At 37.9% G+C, this 27247-nt stretch overlaps 5 protein-coding genes across 22 annotated transcripts; 2 read left to right on the top strand and 3 right to left on the bottom strand.

Annotated features, from left to right (window-relative positions):
• Window positions 1-2073: 2073 nt before the first annotated feature.
• crybgx (crystallin beta gamma X) lies at window positions 2074-4514 on the bottom strand. The gene is made up of 6 exons (XM_079460101.1): window positions 4338-4514; window positions 3841-3889; window positions 3461-3582; window positions 3225-3360; window positions 2985-3124; window positions 2074-2875 (listed from the first exon to the last, which is right to left on the bottom strand). The coding sequence occupies exons 1-6, from the start codon at window positions 4379-4381 to the stop codon at window positions 2743-2745; spliced, it is 624 nt and encodes a 207-aa protein (XP_079316227.1). The 5' UTR covers window positions 4382-4514; the 3' UTR covers window positions 2074-2742.
• An 802-nt stretch (window positions 4515-5316) lies between these two features.
• lctla (lactase-like a) lies at window positions 5317-10448 on the top strand. 17 transcript variants are annotated; one of them, XM_079459959.1, is made up of 16 exons: window positions 5455-5583; window positions 5719-5874; window positions 6355-6515; window positions 6974-7134; window positions 7217-7304; window positions 7379-7488; window positions 7562-7690; window positions 7789-7884; window positions 8008-8062; window positions 8152-8313; window positions 8398-8672; window positions 9075-9201; window positions 9282-9481; window positions 9562-9625; window positions 9796-9869; window positions 10035-10441. In XM_079459959.1, the coding sequence occupies exons 3-15, from the start codon at window positions 6389-6391 to the stop codon at window positions 9867-9869; spliced, it is 1668 nt and encodes a 555-aa protein (XP_079316085.1). In that variant the 5' UTR covers window positions 5455-5583; window positions 5719-5874; window positions 6355-6388; the 3' UTR covers window positions 10035-10441. The 17 variants fall into 17 exon arrangements, with proteins under 17 accessions (XP_079316081.1, XP_079316087.1, XP_079316093.1 ...); XM_079459955.1 differs by lacking the exon at window positions 5719-5874 and having other exon boundaries at window positions 5317-5483; XM_079459953.1 differs by lacking the exon at window positions 9796-9869 and having other exon boundaries at window positions 5438-5483; window positions 5732-5908; window positions 10035-10448.
• A 196-nt stretch (window positions 10449-10644) lies between these two features.
• On the top strand, window positions 10645-13601 carry tipin (timeless interacting protein). Of its 2 annotated transcripts, none has more exons than XM_079459932.1 (8): window positions 10645-10789; window positions 10973-11124; window positions 11408-11504; window positions 11593-11668; window positions 11779-11901; window positions 12164-12218; window positions 12308-12484; window positions 12634-13601. In XM_079459932.1, the coding sequence occupies exons 2-8, from the start codon at window positions 10986-10988 to the stop codon at window positions 12843-12845; spliced, it is 879 nt and encodes a 292-aa protein (XP_079316058.1). In that variant the 5' UTR covers window positions 10645-10789; window positions 10973-10985; the 3' UTR covers window positions 12846-13601. The 2 variants fall into 2 exon arrangements, with proteins under 2 accessions (XP_079316058.1, XP_079316059.1); XM_079459933.1 differs by lacking the exon at window positions 10645-10789 and adding an exon at window positions 10811-10842 and having other exon boundaries at window positions 12634-13411.
• On the bottom strand, window positions 13551-20915 carry dis3l (DIS3 like exosome 3'-5' exoribonuclease). The gene is made up of 17 exons (XM_079459909.1): window positions 20705-20915; window positions 20104-20248; window positions 19830-19958; window positions 19216-19351; window positions 18970-19137; window positions 18784-18862; window positions 18443-18622; window positions 18157-18326; window positions 17874-18035; window positions 17458-17708; window positions 16739-16831; window positions 15983-16507; window positions 15387-15541; window positions 15093-15271; window positions 14870-15015; window positions 14623-14794; window positions 13551-14520 (listed from the first exon to the last, which is right to left on the bottom strand). Exons 1-17 carry the CDS (start codon window positions 20832-20834, stop codon window positions 14176-14178), a joined length of 3165 nt encoding a protein of 1054 aa, XP_079316035.1. The 5' UTR covers window positions 20835-20915; the 3' UTR covers window positions 13551-14175.
• On the bottom strand, window positions 20705-26054 carry LOC306896175 (uncharacterized protein). Its single transcript, XM_079459920.1, has 5 exons — window positions 25750-26054; window positions 25606-25653; window positions 23125-23944; window positions 21782-21955; window positions 20705-21660 (listed from the first exon to the last, which is right to left on the bottom strand). The coding sequence occupies exons 3-5, from the start codon at window positions 23927-23929 to the stop codon at window positions 21560-21562; spliced, it is 1080 nt and encodes a 359-aa protein (XP_079316046.1). The 5' UTR covers window positions 23930-23944; window positions 25606-25653; window positions 25750-26054; the 3' UTR covers window positions 20705-21559.
• Window positions 26055-27247: the final 1193 nt, after the last annotated feature.

Genomic DNA, 27247 nt, shown 5'->3' with positions numbered 1-27247 from the left:
GGTTACCATTATCCGATGAAGATTGAGGGTTTGGTACGCTACTATGTTACGGAGTACTATAATCATGTTACATGAGAGAAAAGAATAAAGGTAAACAAATGGAGAACAGTTACGTGAGAGTTTCCTCAGCAGTGGAACGGTAAAACAAAAACGTGAGGTTACCGACGGTACTGCTAGTCTGGCTAACTATAAGACTGAATGAATGTAGATTTTTGGTTGTTGAGGTATGGGAAAGGGGATCCACTGACTGTAAAAAGCTGAACTGTGGGGTGTGTGTGTGTGTGTATTTTTTGCTTGGAGAGTGTATGGTTTTGTATATGTTTGTGTGTGGGATAGAACCTGAGGGCACAAGGAATGCTGTGTATGGGTGGTCAATTAGTTCAGCTGTGACCAACTGGCTTACAGCTAAGAAACACAGGACTTTTGCCATTCAACAAGCCACGCCACCACCGAAGCCAGACTCTGAGTATGTTTGTTTGTGTGTGTGCTACAGAGGGAAAGAGATTTGTGATGGCCTTCCAGCCCTGAGCTCCTCAAAAACACAAAATACACATTCTTTGTTTTCTGTTTAAATCATAGGACTAAAATGTTAGAGCGAAACAGCTGCTATCTGTCTATAGTTTTCCATTGCTTACACTTATTTTTGTGTTGGTCAGCATCATGTTTCACTAGCAGATTCTCCACGTATATCAGAGGGGCCTAACAGTTTTATGAATTGTATATACCCCACTATATTTTATTCTTATGTATTTGCAATTTTTTATGCATTTGGCATTGCCAAAATTTGTTCCAGAGCAACTTACATTGCATTATACTATACACACATCAGTGGAGTAAATGTAATTTGTTAATGTACTTTTTGACTTTATTTCTGTACTGAGGAATAAAGATATTAGCAACTTTTACTCTTTACTTGAGACATTCATGAATAAGTACATGTACTCTTTACTCCACTACATTTGTAATGACTAATGCAATTACACATTACATTTTGCATAGCCCCTAACTTTATCTGCAGCAGTGTATTTCTGGTACAGAAGAAGCAATACTGCCATTTACAGGGCATTGAATGTACTTTATCTTGTTTTGGGCCCTTACTTACTGAAACTTTACTTAACTTAAAATAAAAGTTATTAGGCTGTATTGGCAGCCAGTGCAATGATAACAGAATTGGGCTTATGTGGTCAAAGTTCGTTGATCTAGTGAGCAGTCTGGCTGCTGCTGAAGATCCCCCCAACAATGAATTTCAATAATCTATTCATGAGGTCATAAATGCATTAATACGTTTTCCAGTGTCTAAAGCTGAGAGCATTGGCCGCAGTTTAGAGATGTTACAGAGATGGAAGAATGCTGTCCGACACACATTTGAGATATGGCTATCTAACGACAGACTGCTATCTAGCAACACAACAAGGTTCTTAACTGTGGACGAAGACACAACGGAACAACCATCAAAGGAAATGTTGCACTCTACTTTTTTATTTTTACTGGCATCTGGTGTAATAATTAATACCTCTGTCTTGTAAGAGTTTAGCATAAGTAAGTTAATGGCCATCCAGTATTATTTTATTAACACAGCCAGTTAGCTTTGAAAAATGGGCGCTATCACTCTGTTTTGAAGAGATGTAAACCAGCATAGCAAAAGGAAATGTATTTTATGTTTCATGAAAACGTCTCCTAGAGGAAGCATGTAAAGTGAGAAAAGGATGGGCCCTAAAACGGATCCCTGTGGCACAAAACAAGTAAGGACTGCAGCCATAACTCATTTTGTAATTGTAAATGGGGCAGCACTAGTTCTTGTACTGGATATGTCAAAGGTTTGTTTGTAATTTACATAATCCCACCACCTTCTCTGTCAGAAATAATTTTAAACCAACTTGCATTCTTTCCACCCCTCCACTTCTCCTGCAGCTAATCAGTGGGTTCCGGCCCGTACTTCCAGACCGCTTTGGTGACCGTGAGAGAGATGTAACACAATGTCATCAGCCCGACGGGGAGACAGCAACTGTAGCTCCCACGGCCCACAGAAATACCTCACCGGCCTTTAGAGAGCACGTCCGCATGTGTCTTCGAGTCCAACACTGAGCTAAAGCCGGTGTGAATTCCTCAACGTATGATCAAATATACACCATTGAACTCCACAGCTGCTCTTTAAAGGATTTACATCATAGAAGAGAGTGCAAAGCAGTGAGCTCACAGCTCCTATAAGCATCCCATGTTAACGGATGCAATCCATCAGGGCATTGAGACGAAAATGTTTCTGGATGTTATGGGGCAGTAGGTATTCATTTTGGATCTCTATTTATAAAGTATTACAGTCCAATATTAAAATAAAACAGTAGAAACAATTATTTATTTGAAACCAGTGTTTTTCAGGATTTGAGAATGACAACGGGTATTGTTATTGTATTGGGGTGGTTGTGTGGTATGTGGTTATCTGAAAATGGTGATGGTTCTAATATGAAGTGTACAGGAAATATTAAATTCACAAGATATGACATTCACCACCAGAGGGCAGCATAACAATGATTCCTACAGCTCCTGAATCTGATCTCATCTTTGTCACACCTTGAAAACTGTGTTATTTTCGGTTAGACAATTTAAGCACAAACAAAGATATTTGTCTTTTTAAGCAGTTTATTACTAAAATAGTTTTTCTGTTGGGTTTATTTCACTCTTAGCTGGCATATTGTTTGTATAAGGAGCTGACAGATGTGGGTATTTTCCCAAAGTGGTTTTTCTTCAGTTAAAGCGGACTTTGCGAATCGAGCCAACAGTGCTGTTTTGAGCACCCCAGTCAGAGAAGTTGTTGTAGTCCTTTTTCTCCAGCACATAGTGTGCTCCTCGGTAGTTTGGCTCCTGGTACACCACCCAGCTGTGGTCACAGATGAGAAAAGTGATCAGCTTCATATGACTGATGCTTATCGGCAAACAACAGAATATATTCAAAACAGATTGAATAACATAAGTAAGCCTGTACTCACGTTCCGCCCATTACTCTGATGGAGGTGACTCTGTTGAGACTGTATCGACTCAGCAGGTTTGGGATGTCATCATGGAGCTCTGTCTTCTTGCCAGAGAATCCTACCCTTTCAAACAGCTGTGCACGGGGAGGGTTATTGTCCTAGACCACCACACCAACCCAAGCAGAGATTGTTACGTGTTCCAGTAAATTTGCAATCTGATAGTTGAAAAATACAAAGCTACTGCTGTTTTAGTCTTACCTGTTTCACTGCACGGACAGAGGAGATGTGGTCACCTTGAGCGCACCACTTTTCAGAGCAGTTGTACTCCCCCCGGTCAGACATGTCCCATATGTACTGACGACCCCTGAAGTTCTCATGTTCATAACCCACCCATCTGCACGTAAAACACACACGTGTTATGTTTAAATTAGTTCTTTTACATAATGAAAAAGTGATACAATTTTAAAATAAGCTCTTCTGTCTCATGTACTCACGCTCCACTCTCCACCTGCACAGAGTTGCATCTGTCAGAGAAATTCTTGTCACTGAGCTTATGACAATCAGAGGTCAGGTCCAGTCGCCGGCCGGCAAAGTTCCTCTGCTCGAAAAGAGTCACCTGACAAAACACCAGTTACTAGTATATCATTTGAATATACACTCATTTATACACTTAACCTAATGTTTGATAAGATTGATCAGTTTCAACCGATAGTTGTGTTAAACAAAGGCATTTTCTAGGTCAATCTAAACCAATGATTGAGTTCTTCCATATTTTACCACAGGTTCGAACAAACCAACATTTTGTCAAATGTAAAATCTACTTTAACTCTATGTTTAACTCTATGTATGTTTACTTTTCAAAACAAACACTTACCCTTCCACTGGACCCGTAGAAGGCACGTTGGAGCACAGACCCCAGCTTGCTAGAAAAAAAAGAGTCAAATACTTTCAGTGTATTTCAGGCATAAAATACTAGAACATTGGTATAAAAAACAATCAAACACTTTTTTGCACATTTTGCAAACAATACCATATTTACCGCTATATAAACTGTTTAGAATCATTTAAAATTATCTTCCACAGAGTTTGACATGATACAAATTGAACTTTATTTGTTCCAATTACAAGGTAAATGTACATTTGTGTAAATGTGGGTGTAGAACAAATCATTTCCTACACAAGTATATACGTTTTTGGTTTGTTTCAGTATTATTTGTCCTAACAGCATGAAAATGATCTTCCTTTCCACAAGTTTTTTATGCCTTTTTTCTATAATGATTACTACAGTCCCATTGGGAGATGCAGATTTGGTTGAAACTCCAACCGCAAATTTTGCCATTGCTCTTGCTTCCAAACTCACTTCAAACATACCTGGTTTGTTGGGCTAATCCGGGGACTTTAGTAAATATGTTCATGTCAGCTCATGGTGGCCACTACGATGGTCCTTAAATACAGCTGGTACATAGAAACAGGTTGTGCTAGAATGCTCATTCTGTTTCTGCTGTTCTCTCTGTACTCTGTCCCTGTATTGATATGCTAAACACAAACAATATGAAGTGTTTTGGTCAAAGCCTTATGTGCATAAAGACATGTAAATCCACTACACCTACAAAACATATCATTGGTGTAAAAGAACGCACATGTACAACACATACATTCTATACACACATACAGTATGAACATAAGAATAGCATTATACACACAGACACACGCAGCCAAAGAAAAAGGGTGCAGTGTCAATACTTTGTGAATCAATTCAGCATTTTTTTGCAATGTAATTTCAATGCATTTTGCATGTAGTAAATGTTTTCATGTTTAAATCGGGGCAGCTATAGAAACGTGTTTAAAGAAAGGTTTCTTGCTCACATTTATTGTAGCTCAGATCTCTCATGTTTTACACAACCACAATGTAGGTAAAAATGTCAAAATAGTGTCTAGGAAAAAACATTTTCAGTCAGGTTGCCTGGGATTTATATTTTATTAAACTGTAGATTTAAGAGCTGTAATCCTCAAACACATACATTACAAAAAACTAAAACATTATATTCAGACTATAATATCCCATGTGTCTTGTTTTGCAAAGACGTATTCTTTTACACAGCTGGAAACACGGCTGACTCTGAATAAATTCAAAAACGCTGTTGGTATGAAGACAACATGTGTACTTTAGTCACAGAATAAACGTATCCCAGTGCCTCCAACATCCAAAGCCAAAATGTTAATGAATCAACAACACCGACATCAACTTTGCTTACAGAGTTAAATCTACAATTCTATTAAACTTGTTAGGAGCAGCACTTTTCCCTTTCAGCCCATTGACTTTGAATAGCGGGTATTTGGACCTTTGTGTGGGTCATGGGGCATCTGTATGGAGCTGGGATCTACTAGATGTTTCGCTACTGTTTTGTGCCTGTGGCACTGGCAGCTTTGTGAGGATGACTGAAGTCCAGAAGTTTAGTTAACATTCTGGCATTTTGGGGTGGATTCCAGTCGAGACAAATGCTGGGCCTGGACCAGGTATACATGTATATGTGCTTGAGTTTGAATCTAGACTAAGAGAGAGAGAGAGAAAGGGTTGGAGGAGACAGAACGAAACTGCTGGTTCCTGCAAACAGAAGCAAGCGATTCCATCATCTTCACATCCTCTTCCCTTCACAATTTACATCTTATCTCTCTTCAGGATTCATATTTTTGGAGATGTCTTTCATACTGGCAGCTCTTGACAATCTGACTTATTTGTTGTCTCTGATAGTGTTTTGTGTCAGTGTGTCTAACAGTTGGCTGAAATGAGAGCTGACTCTCTGGGGCAGGAAAATATCTACACTTTTATGCATTTTTGGCTGATTGCTCATGGATTGCTAGCATCATTGATATGCCTCGGCTCCGAATGCTTTCAAAGCTGACCACTGCGAGTATGCTTATAACTTTTGAAATTAGAATAGGTATCACTTTACAATAAGTTTATATTTGTTAACCATGAGTAAATGCATTAGCTAACGTGAACAATACTTGTACAGCATTTATTCATCTTCGTTCATGTAAATTTCACAGGTTATTTGTAGATCTAAAGCTGTAACTGTTAACATTAGTTAATATGCACCATGAATAATTGTATTGACATTAAAAAACATTAACAAATATTAATTAATGAAGAAAACCTATATTGCTAATTGTGAGTTCATGTTAGTTAATGCATTTACTAATGATAACAAATACAACCTTATTGTAAAGTGTTACCTTAGAATAACTCACATAAAAGAATGTATTCTGTACCTTTTTGAGATTAACTGCAATTAGAATAGTCCGGGTCTGTGAAATCTTCAGAAGAGGTGAGAGGCTGTTTTAACTTGTTTAATGCTAGTACATTTAGTTTATTTGATCTGTGCAGGTTCTACTGGTGAAAATCGCAAACCCGTGAGAAGATGCCTCCATGCACTGTTCTGAGGATTTACCATACTTTGCTGTTGGCATTTTGCATTTTTGCTAGTGAAGACTTTGACTGGACCAGAAATGAAAAGGGCCCATTTACCTATGGCACATTTCCCTCAGGTAATGCATACTCTGAGGGAAAAAAAAGGAACAAATATTACAATACACAAAATTCTGAAAAAACAACCTGCTTATTCATATAATATTTGCCACACTAAACACTGTAAACAAACTGCAACTTTCAAAAAACGTTGTATGACAGAAAAAGACCAAAACCATGGAAAACCTGTAATTTTGTGTGAAAAAAACGTTTACTATACCGCATATATCTGCTGCCCCAGCTGTCAGAAAATTTACTTTTTTTCCATTTTTAAAATACTGTAGAAAATGGTCATTTACAAAAAAAGACTGCAAATTTATATGAAAATCATGTTATGGTATTTCCGCCGCCCAAGCTGCTGGAAAATTAGATTTTTTTACAGTGTAGTTAAAGTGTCCTTAGTGGTTAAAGCAGAACAAAAAGTAGTCCAGTCTAAACCAAGATTAAAATAACAGGGCATGTGTCCATGAACCTTTAGGATTCTCTTGGGGTGCTGGCAGCTCAGCATATCAAACAGAAGGGGCATGGGATAAAGATGGAAAAGGAAAGAGCATCTGGGATGTGTTCTCTCATAAAAAAGGAAAGATTCACCAAAATGACACTGGAGACTCATCATGTGAAGGCTACTACAAATTTAAGGTGAAATGATTTCCTGATCACACTCGGAAGAACAAACTATGCATGTAAACACATTTGTTCCAAAAAATATTCTATGTTTTAGGATGACATCACACTGATGAAAGATATGAAGCTGAACCATTATCTTTTTTCCATCTCCTGGCCAAGGATTCTGCCGAGTGGCATTAAGGGTAATTTAAATACTAATGCCAAAATAACAAAAACAAATTTGTTATCTAAAGTTTTTTTCTGATTTTCCCTTTAGATGAATACATCAATGAGAAAGGGATAGAGCATTATGATAACCTGATTAATATGCTACTAGAGAACAGAATCACACCAATTGTGACTCTCTACCACTGGGACTTACCTCGGGTAAAATAAACTATGACTCCATAATATAATATCATATACCACTGCAATAAAATTCTACTAAATGCATTAACAGGTTCTGGAAGAGAAATATGGAGGTTGGCAAAATGCAAGTATGGCCAACTACTTCAGTGATTTTGCCAACCTGTGCTTCGAGAGGTTTGGCAACCGAGTCAAATACTGGATAACCTTCAACAATCCTTGGGTATAAAATATTCGCTATTACAGTTCAAACTTGGACATGTACAGATATCAAATTAATTTTCATACAGTTCTGATGAAAGATCTTATCTGTGTTTGTAGTCTGTTGCAGTGGAGGGTTATGAGACTGGAGAACATGCTCCTGGTTTGAAGATGAGGGGTACTGGTGCATATAATGCTGCCCACAACATCCTCAAGGTTATCAAAATAACAAAAATCCAAAACATTATAATCTTATAACCATTGTGATTGCAAATCTCACAAAAATGATATGCGTATTTAGTAATGCAATCCACTGAATTGTCAATGTCTTTCTGACAGGCTCATGCTAAGGTCTGGCACACATACGACGCCCAATGGCGAAACAAGCAGAAAGGTAGACAAACGTCAGACAATAAACACAGCTGCTGCCTCGTCTAGGCACAAAAGATTGAAGCTGTTCTGAGAGTGTTCCTGTAATTTCAGGCATGGTGGGCATCTCCCTGTCGGCTGACTGGGGAGAACCAGTGGATGTGACCAATCAACGTGATATAGAAGCCGCTGAAAGATATGTCCAGTTCTACCTGGGCTGGTTTGCCACACCACTCTTTAATGGAGACTATCCTCAAATAATGAAAGACTACATAGGCAAGTGTCAAGTAAATACGAAAGCAACTTGATTAATCTATGGTCTGCCCTTTAGCTTGATGGTTTTCTGTCTTATTTCTGCAGCCAGAAAGAGTGCCCAGCAAGGTCTGAGTAGCTCTCGTCTGCCTACTTTCAGCCCTCAGGAGAAAAGTTACATAAGAGGCACCTGTGATTTTCTGGGCATCAGCCACTTCACCACTCGCTACATCACACAAAATAATTTTCCCTCTAACCGCGGAAACAGCTACTTCACTGACCGTGACCTCGCTGAGCTAGTGGACCCACACTGGCCTGACCCCGGATCAGAGTGGCTCTACTCTGTGCCATGGGGCTTCCGACGTCTGCTGAATTTTGTGAAGGTACTACGGTCAACCCTTGTTAAAATTCTATCATCAGTTCCAAACCTGTGTAAATGTTGTTGGTCTGCTGAACACATAGAACGATACTTTGAAGGATGTTTATAACCGAAGAGATCTGGGGCACTTTAGACTTACTAGTACAAAAAAAAACTATGGTAGTCAATAGTGCCCCAGACCTGTTTGGTTGCAAAGGTTCTTCAAAATGTCTTCTTTTTTGTTTAACAGAACAAACATTTTAATACAGTTTTGGAACAACTTGAGGGTGAGTAAATCATGACAGAATAAAAATGTTTGGGTAAACTATCCCTTTAAATTAGTTCCAGAAAGACGGCAGCCATCTGACCAAAATTTGTAAAATACAGCAAACAGAAAAGTTGTGTCTCCATTTTGTTTGATACTCAGACACAGTATGGAGACCCCATGATATACATAACAGGAAATGGAGTATCAGAGAAGATTATGTGCACAGATCTCTGTGATGACTGGAGAATCCAGTACTTCAGGGATTACATCAATGAAATGCTTAAAGGTCATAATTAATTAATATAGAAAATACTCAAATCTTCTCTAACCACTAAGTGTAACTATTTTGTTTTGCTTTTTATTCAGCGGTTAAAGGTGGCGTGAATGTGAAGGGATACACAGCTTGGTCACTGCTTGACAAATTTGAATGGGACGAGGGCTATTCTGAAAGATTTGGCATGTATTACGTGGACTTTGAGAGCAGATATAAACCCCGCTACCCTAAAGCATCCGTTCAGTACTACAAACGCATCATCAGCTCTAACGGTTTCCCCAACCAAATAGAAGTACGGCTTTGACATATGACATTTGAAATAGTGAGCAGGAAGTAATGTAACCTCATTTTAATGCTGAATGTTTGTTGCAGATTGAAAGCTGGAAAAGAAAAGCAATGGAAACATGCACCTCAAGCAACCAGCTCCTTGCGGAAGGTTAGTGAACCGCTGTGTCAACTTCGCTCAGCACAGGGCAGCACCGCTCTGGCCGGGGCAAATAAAAGAAAACTCTGTCCGTTTATAATCAACAGAAATATATAGCCTACAGAGGAAGGAAATTATAACGTAAGCTTCTAACAGGACTTTTCTTTTGTTTGCCCTTCCAGCTAGAATAAAATCTAAGGAAGATAAGAAACATGCAGATATGCCAAAGGTTTGGCCAGTGCGTGATGAAGTTTAGGTACAGAGATTAATTATTTGGTATTTTGGGGACTGCCATTATATATGTTTACATGCACAAATGTTCAGTTCTGTGCTTTGTTGCACAAGTGTTTTGCTGACATTGATGTTCACTTAATGCTTTATTAGTTTTCACTGAGGCTAGTTTGTTTTTGTCTTCTTCCAGATCCATTAATCAGCCACATGGAGATGGTCACGGAGATTGTCATCCCCACTGTGTGCACTCTCTGCATTCTGCTCAGTGCGGTTTTACTCATGTTTCTGCTGAGAACACGTATATAAAACACTATTTATTTAGTTATTTACTAATATTGAACATCATATGCAGAGATGTGTTTTCATGACACTGCAAATAAAATTTAATGCATTTGTGTTTATGAATTGTTGGACCGTGTAAGCCTTTCTGACGCAAATTTCTCAAGAGGACAAACTAATATTTTGTTAAAGATTTTGTAACTTTAAAAGCAATAAGCAATTTGCTAGCAACTATTGAAAAAAGAAGACACTAAATAAACTTGTTTGTAAAACCTCTCAAAGCAAAGTCTTGAGGTAATAAAATTATCCACAATCTTCAATCTTCCACATTGCTTTCAGGAACAACGTGTTTGAGACCTGTGCTTTTAATAACGTTTGAAACTCTGGCTTCAACATACCGCCTTTGAGCGTAATAATGTGTTGTTAGTAAATTGTGTTGTTGGGAATGTTGAAGTTCTACCTGAACTATATTCAGTCAGTCGGCGTCTGTAGAAAACAATGTTGATCCGGTAGGTGGCGTAAGTGGACTTACCGGTGTTTGCTTGCCCCCATCAATCTCCACAAGAAGAAGAAAATCCAGCGACGTGATTGGCAGAGGAAAAGCCGCGTTTAGATAGTTTGCTCCTCCTCGCGCTGATCGGAGCATTTTTGGAGAAAACACATTTGGTAAGTTTAAAATACGTACGTATTTCTCACAGAAAAGACCGTTCATTGTTTAGGTTTAATATCCTTGAGGGAAACTATTATTTCAGTTTTTTGTGTAATTTACAACAATAAAACAGGTCTAAACAATTCAAGATAACGACAAACAGAGCTTTAAATTGTATTTGTGTTGTTAACTCTTTACAGAATCTCCTGCACCATGCTTGGTCAATCAGAAAACAGTCTTCTTGACATCCCAGATTATGAGCACACTGAGGATGAGAAATACCCTCCTCTGCCTCCTCCATCATCACCGGGACAGAATGACTTTGAGGAGGGTCTTTTTGGCAACGCAGAGGGTGCGTTTCCCATTCCACACCATTATAAATGAAGGACGACTCCATTTCAATGGGATTAATTGTGTTTTGTATGTTTAGATTAGTAAACGCTCTTTTTTACCTTTACAGGTTTTTTACCTTTACCAAATAGTTTTTTACTAACCTAATGAAGTCTTAAACATTTGTTGAATATTCTCTAATGCTACATTATTCCCACTGTACATACATCATAACAAAACCCATCATTTAGGATTACATTAGTTTTCAACAGGCTTATGCAGCACAACCTATTCTGTTGTTATAGGAGAAGGAGAGGAAGGAGAAGTGTCCAAACTAGCAGAAGTGCCAATGGCGAAAAGAAGATCAGTTAAGAGGCCTCAGCCGAAACTGGATTCTAACAGGTATTCACATTGCTATTAATAGATGTTTGTTTAAACACCGAGATTATGATTTTCTATAGTGTTTATGATTTATCATCCCTTTCTTTAGGTTGATTTCTGAGAAAGGTCTTCCAGCTCTACGTACATTATTTGACAACGTTACCTTTAAAGGCAAAGGACATGAGGTAATGGGTAACCCTTGATATTGCTTTGCTGTATGATTTTATTATGGACCCGCGTGATATGAGAATACAGTTATCAATGCTCAGCGCCTTCCTGATGCTTTTTAATTCAGGCAGAGGATTTGAAGCTGCTACTGAAGAAAATGGAAAACTGGGCGCATAGACTTTATCCTAAACTGCAGTTTGAAGATTTCATTGAGAAAGTGGAGAGTTTGGGAGGAAAAAAAGAAGTTCAGGTAAGACTTGATATGTTTAAAAAATTCATTGTAATTTCATAAAGATGAAGCTCACTCCAGGGCTTTTTACACAGAATGCATTGCTCCTTTATGCCAGTGCTGTTTTAGATTCTTAGCTGTATGTACACATGCATTAGAAACTGGCTCCATAAGCACGAAATGACAAAACAATTTTAATTGTGTTGTAATAATAGTTTGTAACTTTTGCTATGATCAGTTATAAAACATGTCTAATTGGAATTCTTTATTGTTTCTCCATTAGACGTGTCTCAAACGAATTCGAATGGACATGCCGTTAACACACGAGGACTTTGTTGGTAATAATTTTAAATGTTGACTGCCTTACAGTAGAAGTGAAATCAGTAGATTCATCTGATGTGGTTCCATGACTTCCTACTTCCTTCAGAGGAGGCACAGGCTCCTGCACAGGAAGAGTTTGATCTAGGTGAAGATGTAAGTTTTCATGAAGATCCATTTGTCCATTCAACTCCTGCTCCAGTGTCTCTCACTGAGGAACAGCAGCGACGTATAGACCTCAACAAACAGCTTGCTCTGGAGAGAAGACTAGCACGGCAAAAGTTGGGTACGTATGGTGTCTCTTGAGGCTTTATATTGAGCCTCTGGTCTTAAGAATTAACCCTAAACCTGTGTAAGATGAGTTTTTATTATGATTTAGCTTCTGCTTTCTTTAAACACAATTGATTTACTCTGTTTTTTGTACGATTTTCCCAGCATCCTCTCAGAATTTAACCCAGGACGAAGCAGATGAACCTTCAACCAGTTCCTCAGGACTGTATGTTAGTCAAGAGAATCAGAGCGTTGAGCAGAGCACATCAAATAAAACTCCACTCAAACAAAAGCCAACTAAACCTCCCAGTTCTCCGTTATATGATAATGAATGTGCCAGCCCAGTTCCAAATGGCATAGATGATGATAGTAATTGAAAGCAAAGGTCCAAGAGCACCCCACCTATGGACCCTGCAAGAAGTCTGCAAAATAATTTTTGGTAATAGATAGTCTCTTCAACATCACTCCAAACAATATCAGCTGATGTTATACTTGCTTTACACATGTGACTTTGTATACAAAACATCATCTGCATTTCGGATGAATGTTTAGGGAAGAGTAATACCAACTCTTTCTAGAACTCTCGCCTTGCAAAGAGAGAAATTTCATTTTGAATCTTAACACATTGATCCTCCGTGAGGATTTTAAACTAGCTCAAGAAAAAACATGTTCAATTCCGTCATCTCAGATTCACAAGGAATCACATCCGTTCCTCAGATCTTAATATTCATTGCTTTCATTTATATTGTTGGCTGGAGTATCATCATACTGTCAAAATATAAAGATAACGGATGCAATTAGTCAAAAAGCGCTTTTGATGTTGACCATATATTTTGATTTAAGTCGTAGGTTTGTCCTTATATTGTACTGTTATTGTTTTTTTTTCAATAAAAGTTATTTTAATCAGTTTTTGTGATTTTATATTCTAAATAAAAGTGTTTGTAATAACCTTGCATATTTTAATGATGTCATGCAAATTGTGAGTCATCAGTAGTTGTGCGTTTAGTGGAGTTGTGAATCGACTGAACTTTAATACCACAGTACTGCACAGAGAACAATAAAAATGGAACTAGTACAATTTTAGTAATGGAAAAATACTATTTATTTCATTAAAAAAACGTCATGATCAAATCTCTTCATGTGCAAAATGTAAAGCATTATTAACCATCTAGAAAATAATCAGTTACACAATGGTTTCTCTAAAATATGTATTCCCATTTTATAATTAAAACCAAAGGGTAACACAACAGAGAATTTACTATTTTGCTATACTGATGGAGATTTTTATAAGTTTACACTCTAAATTCTTCAGTGGAATTTCTCACCCCATGTAAAAACCACTAAAACACCTTTCAATTGTGTCACTTGTGATCCTTTTAAACATGATATTGTTTATTTGTTTTAGTAAATACTGTATCTGCCACCACACCCTCAACAACATAATATTTACACAGAATGTGCTAATACTGGACATAGAAAAAGTGTTTATAATTCCTAAACATTATTGTTTTTTACAACAAATCCACATATAAACGAGATACGTCTGGATTAGAACTATTGTCCTGGGTTTCTTTCTGAGGACAGTGCACATCTGGACACATGGAATCGATCTTCAGTCCATGGCAGGTATCTCAAATCTACCCTAAAACTCTGCATATTATGTATTCAAGATATTATATCTAGGAAATACTGTCCGACACTATAAAGCTAAGATGATGTATTGCACATCTGTGCTTCTGTATTTGTGATCTGGCAGGCAGACAGATCCAGCAGGGCAAGCTCACTGATTTCTTGTAAAATAACATAAAGGTTTGGTGTTTTGCTCTGTCTAAACTGCCTTTCCTCCTTACTCAGTTTGGACTTTCTTTCCTTCTTCTCCTCAGCCTGAAGCGAGGCCTCTTCTGCCCAGCGGACGACTTCCTGAACAAGGTCAGAACGGCTGCGGCCAGCTGGCTGTGACTCGGGTTGCATGGCACGATGAGGCTTGCTGCTGATAAGCTCCAGACACAATGTGTCAGCATGGCAACCGGATGGTTTTACAGAAATACGAACCTACAAAGGATTTGACAAGAAAAATTATGATTTAAGAAAAATGTTATTGACAGAAATAAATTGAAGTTCAGTAATAATATGACTTGCTCAGGATGTACTCACCGTAACATGGTCAAATAGGTAAAATGTATGGGTTCCAGTGCTGGTGCGTGTGCTGATCTTATCAGGGTATCTTTGCAACGTCCCGGCATTCCACTCACACTTTCCATCCCCACTGATGCTGACCACTTGACCATCCCGATCCTTAAGGTATACCGCTCCCTTCAATCCATACCTGTGTGATAAATTTACATGAACAATTTTGCTTCATACTCTACAACCAATTTGAATCCATAAGCAGGTGGGTTACTGTGGTACGAAGATGAGAAATCCGTTCGCTCTGACAGCATAGATGACAGCATCAGCCACACAGCGTTCATCTGTGTGAGGGTCTTTGTCTCTAAAGTAGAGGCACTGGAAGAGCTCTGTGGATTGTTTCTGTGCATGCTGCGCTGCCTGTCATTCAAACAGAGAAACAGACATTACCATTTTACTGCAACTGTGCTATAGATGGGATTTATGGCCTTACTTACTCTGTTTTTATTGTTGATTTGTTGAGCCAGCTCCTCGAGTTCTCTGTTATCAGCTAAGGCCTTGTTAAGGGACCCTTCCTTCTCTAGCTGAATGGCAGCCATAAGGAGCCGATGCACTACTACATCAGCATAACGTCTGATTGGAGAAGTAAAGTGAGTGTATCGATCCAGAGCGAGACCTAAAAATGACACGAAAACAAGATTGATTAATGTTTATCCACTATTAATAAACATCTGGAATTTGTAGGAGTGGTGTAACAAAAGATCGGCGGTGAGTGAATGAATGGCATGTACCATAGTGATAGTACTGTTCTTCTGGACAGGCTCCTGTAGAGAAGTAAAGGGCATTAGACATTGCCTGGGTCGCCATAATTCTCAACAACCTGTTCACCAGGGGGTCGTGAGGGTCCATTGCCCTTTCCAAAGAATCAGCCAGAGCTCTGTTTGACCTAGTGTAAGAAAAGCATTTAATGTAAGATAATACTTCATAATACAATATAAAATTGTGGCCAAAATTGATGTCCAACTTGGAAAAATTTACATTTAAATATAATATTAAAGATGTATTAAAAGGCATGTTGAGTACAGTAGTTGTTAGGAGTTTGTTTTTGATTATTTTAGTGTTTGGCCCCTACTGTATATTTAAGGGTGATCGTTTTTATTTAAGTTATCTAGTTAGTCGATTTTGTTTCTTACTGTATTTACAGTATTAGCAGTATATCCTAAAATATTATTTAGCATTTTATATAAATAATACATACAATGTTAGAAAATACATATATATTAACGTATATACATTACTCTGCTTTCATGTTATTTTCCATAAATATTTTAACATTTAACATACATGTATTTTACAGTATATATACAAGATAAGGCATTTATTTTACCTTGTATCAATACTAAAGCCCCTGGCCTTCGCGCTATCAATCAAGTGATTAAAGTACTCTTGTTTGGGTGGTGGGTGATGACGCAGAAGCGCTTGGTGAGGAAAGTTCTCCTGTATCTTGCGTGCCACCCAGTGGTTGGCATAGATCATGCACTCGGCCACAGTCTCATGAACCTCTAGAGGCTGTTTGGGCACAAGGGCAATAATGTTCTTATCCTCATCCAGCTGAGCCCTCACTTCCACCCCTTCTAACTCCAGAGCACCTCCTTTATCCCTCTGTGCCCTGAGGTGTCTGGCAATCCTTGTCAGGGTCTCCAGGGCCTGCAAAAGTTCAGCCAGTTTCTGATCCCGCTGAGAGCCCTTCAGCTGGCTTAGTTCATGCACCTCAACCTCCTCTCCATTCAGCAGGCTCTGGGCAAGCTCATAGTGAAGCTGGTAGGATGAACGGATAAGAGTGCGACCGTACCAGACCTTACACACATCAAGAGAATTAGCATCCAGCTCCCACAGCACGCTCATGGCATATCTGTAACAGACAGAATATGCTTTGATCATTTAAAAGAGTACTCAAAGAATACCCCTTGAGTCATACCATTCAGGCCTTTGGAATCTCACACTCTATGTATTTCACACTTCACTACTTTAGGTTGTAGTAAGCAACAGATTTTTTGGTGCGGGGGGATATTAAGAGCACATGGCGGTCAATTTCTAGAAGGAGATAAATCGTGTAATAAGTAGATGAAGGGAGATTACTCACCGGTCCACTCCACCAAGGAGGGAGCACAGGTCTGCACTTAACACTGCCGGCAGCATGTCATACCTGCGGTCCGCCAGGTAGTAGGTGGTTGCCCTACGTTGAGAAAGATGGGCGATTCATCATTTAAGTTTAGATTTGGAGACTTACATAAATAATAAGAAACTTCAAGTAAACTACATGTTTCTGAATGAGTTGCCATGCTTTTAAAGGGAGGGTTCACAAAAATGTACATTAACTCACCCTCTTGTGATTTCAAACCTGTGTAGCCTTTTCTTTTGCAGAACACAAAAGAAGATATTTTGAAGAATGTTAGTAACCAAACCAAACAGCACTGGCCCCCATTCACTTCTATTGTATGGACACAAAACCAATGCAAGTCAATGGGTGCCTGTTAACAACATTCTTCACAACATCTTCATTTGTGTCCTGTAAAATAAACAAAGTCATACAGATTTGAAATGACAGGAGGGTGAGTAAATGATGCCAGAATTAAAATTTTTGGGTGAACTATCCCTTTAAAATATTTCATTATAGATATGAATTTAATTCAATAATTTTTTTAATACAATAAATAATATATGGTACCAAATTTTTGTCAAATGTGGCCAAAAAAGCATTTAGTTACATTTTTCATATCATGAATATATATCTGGTAAACTGAACAATTATTCTATAAATATTATACCATTATAATCTGGATGACTGATAAATCACTATACCTTGACTGTGCCTCTAAGTCTGTTAGAGAGCCTTCTTTAACAAAATGAGTGACATCTGCGATGTGAACACCTAGCTCTAAATGTTTTCCTCCTGGCAGAATTCGAACAGACAAGGTGTCATCCACATCCTCACAGCCCTTAGGATCAATACTGAACACCAAGTGAGTGTTTCTCAGGTCCCGTCTGGAGGACACCTCACTGCTGTCCATCTGCCACGGGTTCTCTTCTGTGTTAACTGGCATCTCACGCAACTAAAAAAACAACAAACATTATGATGCTGTGTTTTTCTATTGACATTAAGTGCAACAGCCATTTGGCATAACTCACCAATACATCTCTGTAGAACTTTTGGAGATTTACTTTATATTTCTTAATTTAAACATCTGTAGCTCATCTGATTTGGTTGATAATCTCACCTGGGCCTCTGAGAATGTAGACACATGGATGGAGTTCTCCAACAGAATGGTCTGAATCTCGGTCTCCAGCTCTCCTGGTTTACCCAGGACCCTCACACAGTGGCCATTTGGGTACATAGAAGTACTTTCCCACGAATCCAGACGCACAATAACTCTACAGTCCTTCACAAAAACAACATACATAATATATTTGAATTATGTGATTGTAATATTACATCACATATAAATCCTACTATTAGATATATACCATGATGTGTTTGAAAATACTAAGTTAGTCATCAACCTTCAATGCCTCGGCCTGCTGTGTGCTGATGCGGATTTTGGGGATTCGGTAGTCCCACGGGATAAGCAGGATCTTCTGTGAATTACGGCTCTGCGACTGCACCTCCTCAAGAGGAGGAAAACTTGCGACATAATCTCTCCAGTTTCTCTGCAGAATACCCACCACCCTGCCTAAATGGAAAAATGGCAGAAGCAGATAAGGCACATATTATATAGCTATCCATCTAGAATTCTGTGATTTTGGGACGTCAGGATTATGTATTAAATATTAGCATATCAAGTATGACCTGTGGGCATGGGCTGGCTCTGTGTGTCCTCCATCGTCCGCTCCTCCCCCTGACCCTCTGTTAGTGCCGTATTCCGGCCCTTCCATTCATTACGTGGCAAGAGTTCTACAACTACCATGTCTCCATGCACCGCCCGGTTACGATGCTTCACTCCGTTGACCAGCACATCACTGTTTAGCTCTAAACACAGGATTACACGAACAAGGCCAGGTAAAAAAAATGCCATGTGTGTTATTAATATTGAGAGGTTGTTATCTGGGAATAGGGAACCTGCAAATGTCCCGACTGGCCAATCAGAATCAAGCATTCCAACAAGCCTTGTGATAAATGTTTATTACAACCTGAATTCTTGTTAGTAGAGCCTTGATAACGGACGAAGGCTTCATGCTGGGCCCGATGTTTGTTCACACTCAGAATTCCCTTAAAAAAGTAGAAAGTGGATTGTATACAGTACATGAAGTTAAGCAACAACCAGAAAAGACCGGTAGTTTAACATAATCGGAAGATCTGTAAGTGAAACCACTTACCTGGATGTACCTGCCAGATTTAATGCCAGCCTCCAGCACCTCAGCGGGCAGATGTTCAGCATACACCTTCTCCGTTCCCTCGCTCTCTCGCTCCTGAAGTGTTTGAGCAATAGAGCTGTACAGCTCTTGAGCTGCCCGCAGGTCTGGACAGAAACTTGCCAGGTACTCCTACAGCAAAGATTAACAGGACCTCTATGATAGTCAAACACTACTGCCTACACATGAAATAGACAACACACACAGTACCTGAATTGAGATGATATACACTCCGCTGTTTTGGGCATTAAATTCTGAAATAGAATCACAATCTTCTGTAAGCATTACTACAGGCCTTAGTCCAGCCAGATGGTTATAGTACCAAACTGCTGCATTGTAGACACATCTGGAATAAAATAAACATTCATTTTATGAATGTGTCATTTTCGCGCATGAAATTATTTTGAGTCAGTGTTTTGACTTTCTGAAGTGTCTACAATAACCATGAGTATACTGTATGTATATGAGACTGTCATGCACGACAACATTTTACCTAATGAATACCAATATTATTTCGGAACTTCAAATCTCCTTTCATAAAAAATTATTTGACAACATACGGGGTGACTTGTTATACATCTAAAACTATACACTTTGTTGCTTTTTTTATTCTTGTAGTTATCAAGCCTGCAGCTTATATGAACTTATATAACACTGGGAGATTGTACAAAATATGTTTGTTCTTCTAACTGTTACATGACTTTTAAAATGAACTGGGTATAGATAAGAAAGTAAGCAGCACTTCCTTGAGTATACATCTCTAAACAACCCAAAACAGCAAATGTGTGGTTGAATATGTCTTGACAGGTTTCTTGAGGATTCACCTTGTATGCCATTTTTCCTGAGACTCTCCCTTGTTTCTGGGGCAGTAGCAGTTCTGCTGAAACTCATTGGCAAATAGCACACAATCATGGCGAGGGTCTTTAAGCAGAGCACGCAGTCTTTTGTAGTGCCTGTATGAGATAAGGATAACTTTTAAAATATGCAACATGGCAAACCTGTCCAATTGAGTCCAAGATGAGTATTCATTAAACATGCATGTTACTCGTGCAATTTAAGAATATCAGTAGTATAATAAAAGCTGTGATATGTATGGACCTGCGTCCACGGGTGTGCTGGTTGGCTGTCTGGGTGAACACGATCCCCTGCAGCTCCCTGAACTCCAGAATCTCCAGAAAATCCCGAACGACCCCCCCATCCGGAACCACATAGTGGGTCACATCACTGGATAGCACCTTTCCATCTAGTGGAGTACAAAAAGTCTTCTTTCTTTCAATTTTTTTGTCTATACACCCTGCTGACAGGCTTATGCTGGTCAGGCACTGTTCTTAGCCATGCTGTTAACTGATAAAGTTATACATACAGTATGGTATCTACTTAACCATACCAACATTAATATAATGTATTCATGTCTCACGATCTCTAAAATCTAATAATGTTTATTATAAATAGTATTTCCTACATCACAAATTCACATTTTTATTTTTACATTTTTAAGGAGACATTGACGACTTGGGAGCAAAAATTATGAAAAAACGAAGGCAAGACAAAAAGCGCAGCATATAACGTGAACCCCTTTAGTAAAGCATCTGTCAGGAAGCTGGTTGACAAAACGCTTAATATTTTGTGTACATTCGAGGCAGAGGGGGGATATTTTTAAGATTTGTTCAGTATTATATTTTGATGTTGATGTTCTTACCGTTGTGACAGCCCGCCTGACACAGTGAATTCCCACAAGGCACCTGTTCCCTCACATAATGCTCGCGGACCACACGAACCTTTCTGCCCTTTGAGCTTTTCAAATGTAAAATCTTTTCTGTTTTGATCATGTCTTCCGAAATAAACTACCTCAACAACCAGAGGCAAAACGCTTTCTTCGCTTTGTTTACTATGACGCGTGTATTATATTCAAAGGGCATGTGCGCCATCTACAGGAGTGGAGGAAACAACCGTTTAGCATTGAACTAGTGATCAAAGCGCTTCAAATATCATTACAAATATTTTGATTATACAATGATCTGATACTGAAACAGTGGTATGTTATTTTATTATTTATTATTCTAAAACGTATTCGTGATATTGATTCACTTTTACAATACCCTTTTATATTAATTCAATCCTTTGTAAACTATTTCAAAAAAATTATAGGCCCAGAAGAAAGTTAGTAGGGAATCCACCAGTTCATTCATACATCTTCTTACATACAGTACGTGAATTAGTTGTGACATACCATTTTGCTTATTTCGACATTCAGAAATCACATAGTTTTCACAAACTACAATATTAATGTCAAGACATTAGACCTTCAGATGAAAATAACACATAACATTAAAGGCATGACTATTTTGAACTTCAAAGAAATATTCTTGGTTCCTTTGTTTACGGTTCCTTCAGATAGGTATAAAAGACACCACAACAAAATTGTTTAATTGTGCACTTGTGTAAAATAATTTCATTTGGCAAAGATGAATCCTTTCTTCATTACATCCTTCTGTCTTCACATGAGTGTGAAATTAAATAAAGTGTCTTTGGCATCACAGATCTCTTCTTAGTTTCAACGGCCTTGTGGAAAGTTGGTCATCTGGATGTTGTCTCCTTGTAGTCCTGGATTGTAGTAACCAAAGTCCAGTGGCTCGCTATTATCCAGTCGGAGAACTTTGGTCAGATGAGAAAAAAAACAAAATAAATAAACACCTACACACTGTTCACATTGAAACCCTCACGATCATATTTCAACACAGACAGAAAATAAGAAGAAAGGAAAGCTTTGTATTACCTGGATCAGGTGAGATGTCTTCCACCAGTTTTCTGTGAGAGAAATCTCTTCTGTCCCTTCGATTAAGAACGAGAAATGCTGTCAAGGCAATGAGCCCAACAATAATCCCAACCACCAGGATGACACCCCATGCCTGGTTTTTCTTAGTGTCTAGAAACCCGTCTGAAGTAAAACCTGCATAGACATATTTGATGTTTAAAATAACAAATATAAGAGCTGCAATAACCAAAGATCCAAAATGATTAAACAAATGCTTAATCTAAAAACAAAACTGTACAGAGACACCCTCTTGCTCCAGTTAAATTCATGTTGATCAGAAAATTACAATAAACAATATAGACAGTGAAATCAGTTTGAAATCTCAATTGCGGTTTGGACTTTGTCAATGTCACATTGGTCCATGCATGACCTCAAAAGGAGCCCCTCCCAATATCTCTTGGGTGAACACCACTCTTATTGTCAGGGTGTCAGTAACTGGACACTCTGGCCCAGGGCAGGGGACAAACAAAGACCGAAACCCAATCCATTACAGAGGGACAGCAGCAAATATGGCTTTTAAACCCAAATTGAAAAGCTGGAAATGTGGGTTAGCTTGAGGGATGAAATTAAAAGATTTGTGTGCTTTGAAACTACGTGACCTGTGGAAAAGAACAGGGATATAATGCTTATGAAGAGTCAAAGCACTGTGACTGAGATTAAATTACTGTAATTCTATTTCTACTTTGATGTGATTTTTCTTGTTATTGTCATACTGCCACTTCGTACCTTTTACCAATTTACATTTTTTAACCTATTAATTAAAAAATATTTAAAAACAATACTCATATCAGAACCATACTTTCTGTAGCTCAGTGGTAAGAGCATTGTGTTAACAACGCAAGGTTGTGGGTTTGATCCCAGGGGATTGCAGATACCTATGCAAAATGTATAGGATAATGCTATGTAAGTCGCTTCGGATAAAAGCGTCTGCCAAATGCCTAAACGTAAATGTACTTTAATAAAAGGCTTTTGGGTGTCTCATTATGAATCAGCCATTAAATAACCTTTAAGGGATAGTTCACCCAAAGATAAAAATAAATGATCATGTCATCATGTATTTACCCTCTTGTTGTTCAAACCCTGTATATAACTCTTTCTTCTGTGAAACACAAAATAAGTATATTGAGAATAGATACAATTGATGTCAATGCAGACCAATGTTCTTTAAAATGCCTTTGTCTGTGACACGAGGGTGAGCAAGAAATGAAAGAACATCCATTTTGGGTGACCTATCCCTTTTATGACTTTATCATTTCAAACATTCTATACTTTAATGCCAGTTTGAAGTAATTAATGAGTCGAACCTTTTGCCAAATCGCCCCTGGTGTCAAAAGATCCATTTACATCTGTATCTGTATTCTCAAGTTCTGGGGCAGCAGTGGTGTCCATCTCAGGAATGGCAGGTGGAGTCACAAGCATTGTTGTACTGTATGCTGGTGGTTCAGATGGCTTCATGGTCGTCATGTTCTGCATGTTCTCTTGATCTTCATGAGCTTCTACCGTGGTGGTTGGGATCTCAGCAGGTACCTCTGAGGAGAAGTATCCAGAACCTGTTTCGTGATGGATGGTGTCTTCGGTGAAATTCTCTGGCTTTGGATCAGGATATGTGCCATTAAGATCGACTTGAGTGGTCTGGGTCGGCTCAGATGTGACGGTATTTGGTGCTGTCTCTTGTGTCTCTGTTTCATTGTGTTCTGCTGATGTTTCTGAGAGTTCAGAACTGGAATTAAGTGCGATTTGATGTGGTGTTGTAGTAGCAAGGCTCTCAGAACTTCCTTCATCTATCTCATTAGTAGGCAGCACGTCTGCTGCTAGCGGCATCGGTGTCGTAACTGCGGGATTCTGGTCCTGTTGTTTATTTTCAACATAAATGTAGCCAAATGGTTGTCCGTCATTTTCTGATCTGCTCTCGCTGTTCTGTGGTGTCACCTGTGTAGTCAAATTGCCTAAATCATTTTCTCCTGTTGGTTCAGTATTGGTCTCTTCTTCCAATGACTGTTCTCCATTGTCATTTTCAGGTATTGTATTATCAGGCATCTGGGTGGATACTTGTTGGAGGTTCTGAAGCAACAGAAGGAGCGTGAGCGTGATGCCCAGTGGCAACTTCATGTTTGGTTCCTCTGTCTGCCAAAACATCATGACATTAAGATATTATATGTGTTTATAGAAGGAACATTCATGCGTATTGTAATAAAAAACTCAAATAAAATAAAATTGTGCAAAGTTAAAGTTGCATTTAGTATTCTTTTATGTCTCTTACGGCAGCCGTCATTGACCGATACTGACAGATGGAATATCTCCAAAAGCTAACTTTACAGATGCCATTTACCGAAAATGTGTCATGTGCTACAATGTCACCCCCAATAGTTTGGCCAGTAGTTTGAACAAATCGTTTTTTAAAAATGCTGTGTAACTATGAAATCAAAGCTCAGAGGCGAAACCTCAAATGTCTCTTCTACTAAATGAAAGTTATTTTTACTGTAGTTCATTACTAGAAACTTGTGTTTAGAAACTTTGTTTTTATACTCCCATGACTCATTTCTAATGAAGTGTATCTAAGACCTCTTCATGTAACATACACCATTCAACCGTGACACTGAAATAAGCACACACTTTTCTGGGGTTGGTAAAAACAGATACTATTCTGAGGAAACTATTTCAAAGCAAATAAGAAAACAAAACAAAAACGATAAAGTCAAATACTAATAGAATACACGTTTTGAAGGTGTGCTACACCATTTAAGATGATAATGATGTTTAATTTATCTGTTTATTTATTTCTATAAATAATTATAATGAAAATAGTTGTGTGACACACCTAGACCTTTACGTATGACTACATGAGCATGCTCATTGCATTGATACTTCTCAGAAAATTCTTGTTGAGCCAGTTTTTCTTCTGTTGGCCATTATTGTTACCCACAAACAAAGCTTTATAACCAGTGTGATAATAATACCCCCACACCTCTTAAAAATGTTCTAAACAATCTAAAGATGTGTCCCGGAATTCAGATGAGCTAATCTGGCAAATTAAGAGAGTGTTTTTATTTATATTATTAATAATTGTGGAACATAAATGATAACTATTCATATTTGTTTAATTTGAATTAGTTTGATGTATATAGGCTGTTTATGGATTATTATTTTACATTGTATTGCTATATATTATAACAATTAATCATAATGCATTCAGAATTATGAGGCTATTTGAAATTTACTGTCGAAATCTTGAAGTGATTAGAAAGTTATAACACAATTTTAGACATGTTCTCTCTCTCTCTATCTGCGAAACATTCCTACAGCCATACAGTATATTCTAATCCTAGAATGTACTAGAACAGGTTTTCCCTTATTGAGTTTGTGGCATGACCCATGTAAACTAATGATGTACGTAGCAGAATGAAAGACAGAATTAAAATCAGAAAGAAAACATTGATTGTCTTAGAAGAAATGTAATGGCAAATTTGTTGACGATTCTGTGGTTAAGCTATTTGTTAGACAAATTTAGTTACACAGTTTACAAAGTAGTTCATTTGATAATGTGTGTAACATTATAATACAATCACATGTTAAGACATTATCATGAATCGTTCATTGAATTATTCATCAACATCCCCTTTCTTATTCTTATTGTTCCAAACTCTGATGGGGATAAACATTTCAATACATCACTGACATCTAATACCAGTTCTCCATTTTACAACAAACAAAACCTGTTTAATTTTTAAGAAAGGATGCATGTGAATCAGGTCTCTATGTACTTAAGTTTAAAATTGTGTACCTACCTATGTTCTTTCTGATAAGCCTCGGTGAGATGATCGAGGAAGGTTAAACTAGGACCGTGTGAGAGATCAGAGAATATGCATTCAAACACAAGAGGTAAAGGGAGGGACCTATCTGGCTAGTGGTTATCCGGGAACTGGCCTTACCTGAATTTGCACCTGCAAACCACACCTCTGCATCAGAGTTCCTTGACGCAAACAACCAACAATGCAGAGATGTGCGTCAGTTTAAACAGCATGTCGTGCTCTTATTCATGTGTCAGTCAAACACACCTTCTCACTGTACACAGGTTTATCCTGGAGCGGGTTCAAAAGTAAGAAGGTTTTGATATGGTTAAACAGCTAAAATTCCCTGTAGGGAGGAGCACCTGTCGCGCTGGGCCTCAGAGAATTCCACCCGTGCACCATCACCATGGCAACGCATAGTGCAGATCTGCTTTCCTTCTTTAAAACATTATCCAGTCGCAAACGACACATGCTTTTCTCACGTGACTGATGAGCCTGGGCTCATTAGGATGTGTTTTGTCATAGTTGGGTCATGGGATGCATTTTGACAGTGACATATACATAGATGATGGCACTCTTACACCAAGGTTATTATAGTTTACAGCACATAAAAATAAAAGTATTACAATGTTTATGTAAATTGAAATAAAACAAAATATTTGCCTAAATATTATTTAAAAAACAAACTTAAATAATAAAATAAAATAAAATAAAATAAAATAAAATAAAATAAAATAAAATAAAATAAAATAAAATAAAATAAAATAAAATAATAAAATAAAATAAAATAAAATAAAATAAAATAAAATAAAATAAAATAAAATAAAATAAAATAAAATAAAATAAAATAAAATAAAATAAAATAAAATAAAATAAAATAAAAGCATAACTATGTACATGACCAACATATCTGTTTAGCCTACATTTTGCAGTGTTTGAAAGGTTTTCAAATGAAAATACAAAAATAACTTGATTAAAACATTTAACAAAAATGAAAGTTCCCAAATGACTTGTGCTTCCACACTGTCCCAGCAGATGGCAGATTTGCTTTAATTTCAGTTTTTGTCTTGATGGTTGCCATTGCATGCTTATTCATACAATACTGAGGGCAGAAAATGGCAAAGAACCTGACTTTGCTGGAGTTTTTGTACACCTATAAAAACTGTTGTTTTAAACTGAAACCATTTTTGGGAGCAGAATTTTAACTTACAGCATAATGTGCACGGCCACAAATTAAAAATAAAGTAATTAAATAATTTAAATCCAATTAGTGTCCTACAATAAAAGAAGTGGACAGGTATAGAAACTAACCAACATCAACATTTGCTGTTGCTTCTTTCTATCAGTTTCTCCAGTTTAACACTTTATAGGGGCATTGGGAAACTCTGTTTGCAAAAGGATCTTATTTAAAATTAAATTGAGCCATAAACTGACTCTGAAGAACAAAGCTTGATACCCACAGGCCAGACAATTAAACAACGGGACATCAAACCAAGTTCTGACTTCACAAAAACACACATTGCATTTATAGACAGCTGGATAAGACTGAATAAAATATTATGTGAACATTGTCATGCATGACAGTGTCCTAGCAGAGTGAGCAGACAAGGTCTTTGTTGACCCAATAACAGTTAAATTA

This window comes from Barbatula barbatula (genome assembly GCF_947034865.1).
Source record: "Barbatula barbatula genome assembly, chromosome: 1".
NCBI classification, from domain to species: domain Eukaryota; kingdom Metazoa; phylum Chordata; class Actinopteri; order Cypriniformes; family Nemacheilidae; genus Barbatula; species Barbatula barbatula.
This window is presented reverse-complemented; position numbering and strand designations above follow the sequence as displayed.

Bases quoted from the DNA above. Each gene is read 5' to 3' on its own strand.
- crybgx (XM_079460101.1), bottom strand. From the start codon at position 4,381: ATGAACATATTTACTAAAGTCCCCGGATTAGCCCAACAAACCAG. The intron at 3,583-3,840 runs GTAAGTGTTTGT...GTGTTTTGTCAG, and splicing joins TCTACGGGTCCAGTGGAAGG to GTGACTCTTTTCGAGCAGAG. The intron at 3,361-3,460 runs GTGAGTACATGA...TTTTACGTGCAG, and splicing joins GTGCAGGTGGAGAGTGGAGC to ATGGGTGGGTTATGAACATG.
- lctla (XM_079459961.1), top strand. From the start codon at position 6,389: ATGCCTCCATGCACTGTTCTGAGGATTTACCATACTTTGCTGTTGGCA. The intron at 7,691-7,788 runs GTATAAAATATT...CTGTGTTTGTAG, and splicing joins TAACCTTCAACAATCCTTGG to TCTGTTGCAGTGGAGGGTTA. The intron at 7,885-8,007 runs GTTATCAAAATA...TCTTTCTGACAG, and splicing joins CTGCCCACAACATCCTCAAG to GCTCATGCTAAGGTCTGGCA.
- tipin (XM_079459932.1), top strand. From the start codon at position 10,986: ATGCTTGGTCAATCAGAAAACAGTCTTCTTGACATCCCAGATTATGAG. The intron at 11,125-11,407 runs GTGCGTTTCCCA...CTGTTGTTATAG, and splicing joins TCTTTTTGGCAACGCAGAGG to GAGAAGGAGAGGAAGGAGAA. The intron at 11,669-11,778 runs GTAATGGGTAAC...TTTTTAATTCAG, and splicing joins TTAAAGGCAAAGGACATGAG to GCAGAGGATTTGAAGCTGCT.
- dis3l (XM_079459909.1), bottom strand. From the start codon at position 20,834: ATGATCAAAACAGAAAAGATTTTACATTTGAAAAGCTCAAAGGGCAGA. The intron at 19,959-20,103 runs GTCCATACATAT...TATCTCATACAG, and splicing joins CAGCACACCCGTGGACGCAG to GCACTACAAAAGACTGCGTG. The intron at 15,016-15,092 runs GTAAGTAAGGCC...TTTGAATGACAG, and splicing joins AAATCAACAATAAAAACAGA to GCAGCGCAGCATGCACAGAA.
- LOC306896175 (XM_079459920.1), bottom strand. From the start codon at position 23,929: ATGAAGTTGCCACTGGGCATCACGCTCACGCTCCTTCTGTTGCTTCAG. The intron at 21,956-23,124 runs GTTCGACTCATT...ATGTCTATGCAG, and splicing joins CAGGGGCGATTTGGCAAAAG to GTTTTACTTCAGACGGGTTT. The intron at 21,661-21,781 runs GTAATACAAAGC...ATCTGACCAAAG, and splicing joins AGACATCTCACCTGATCCAG to TTCTCCGACTGGATAATAGC.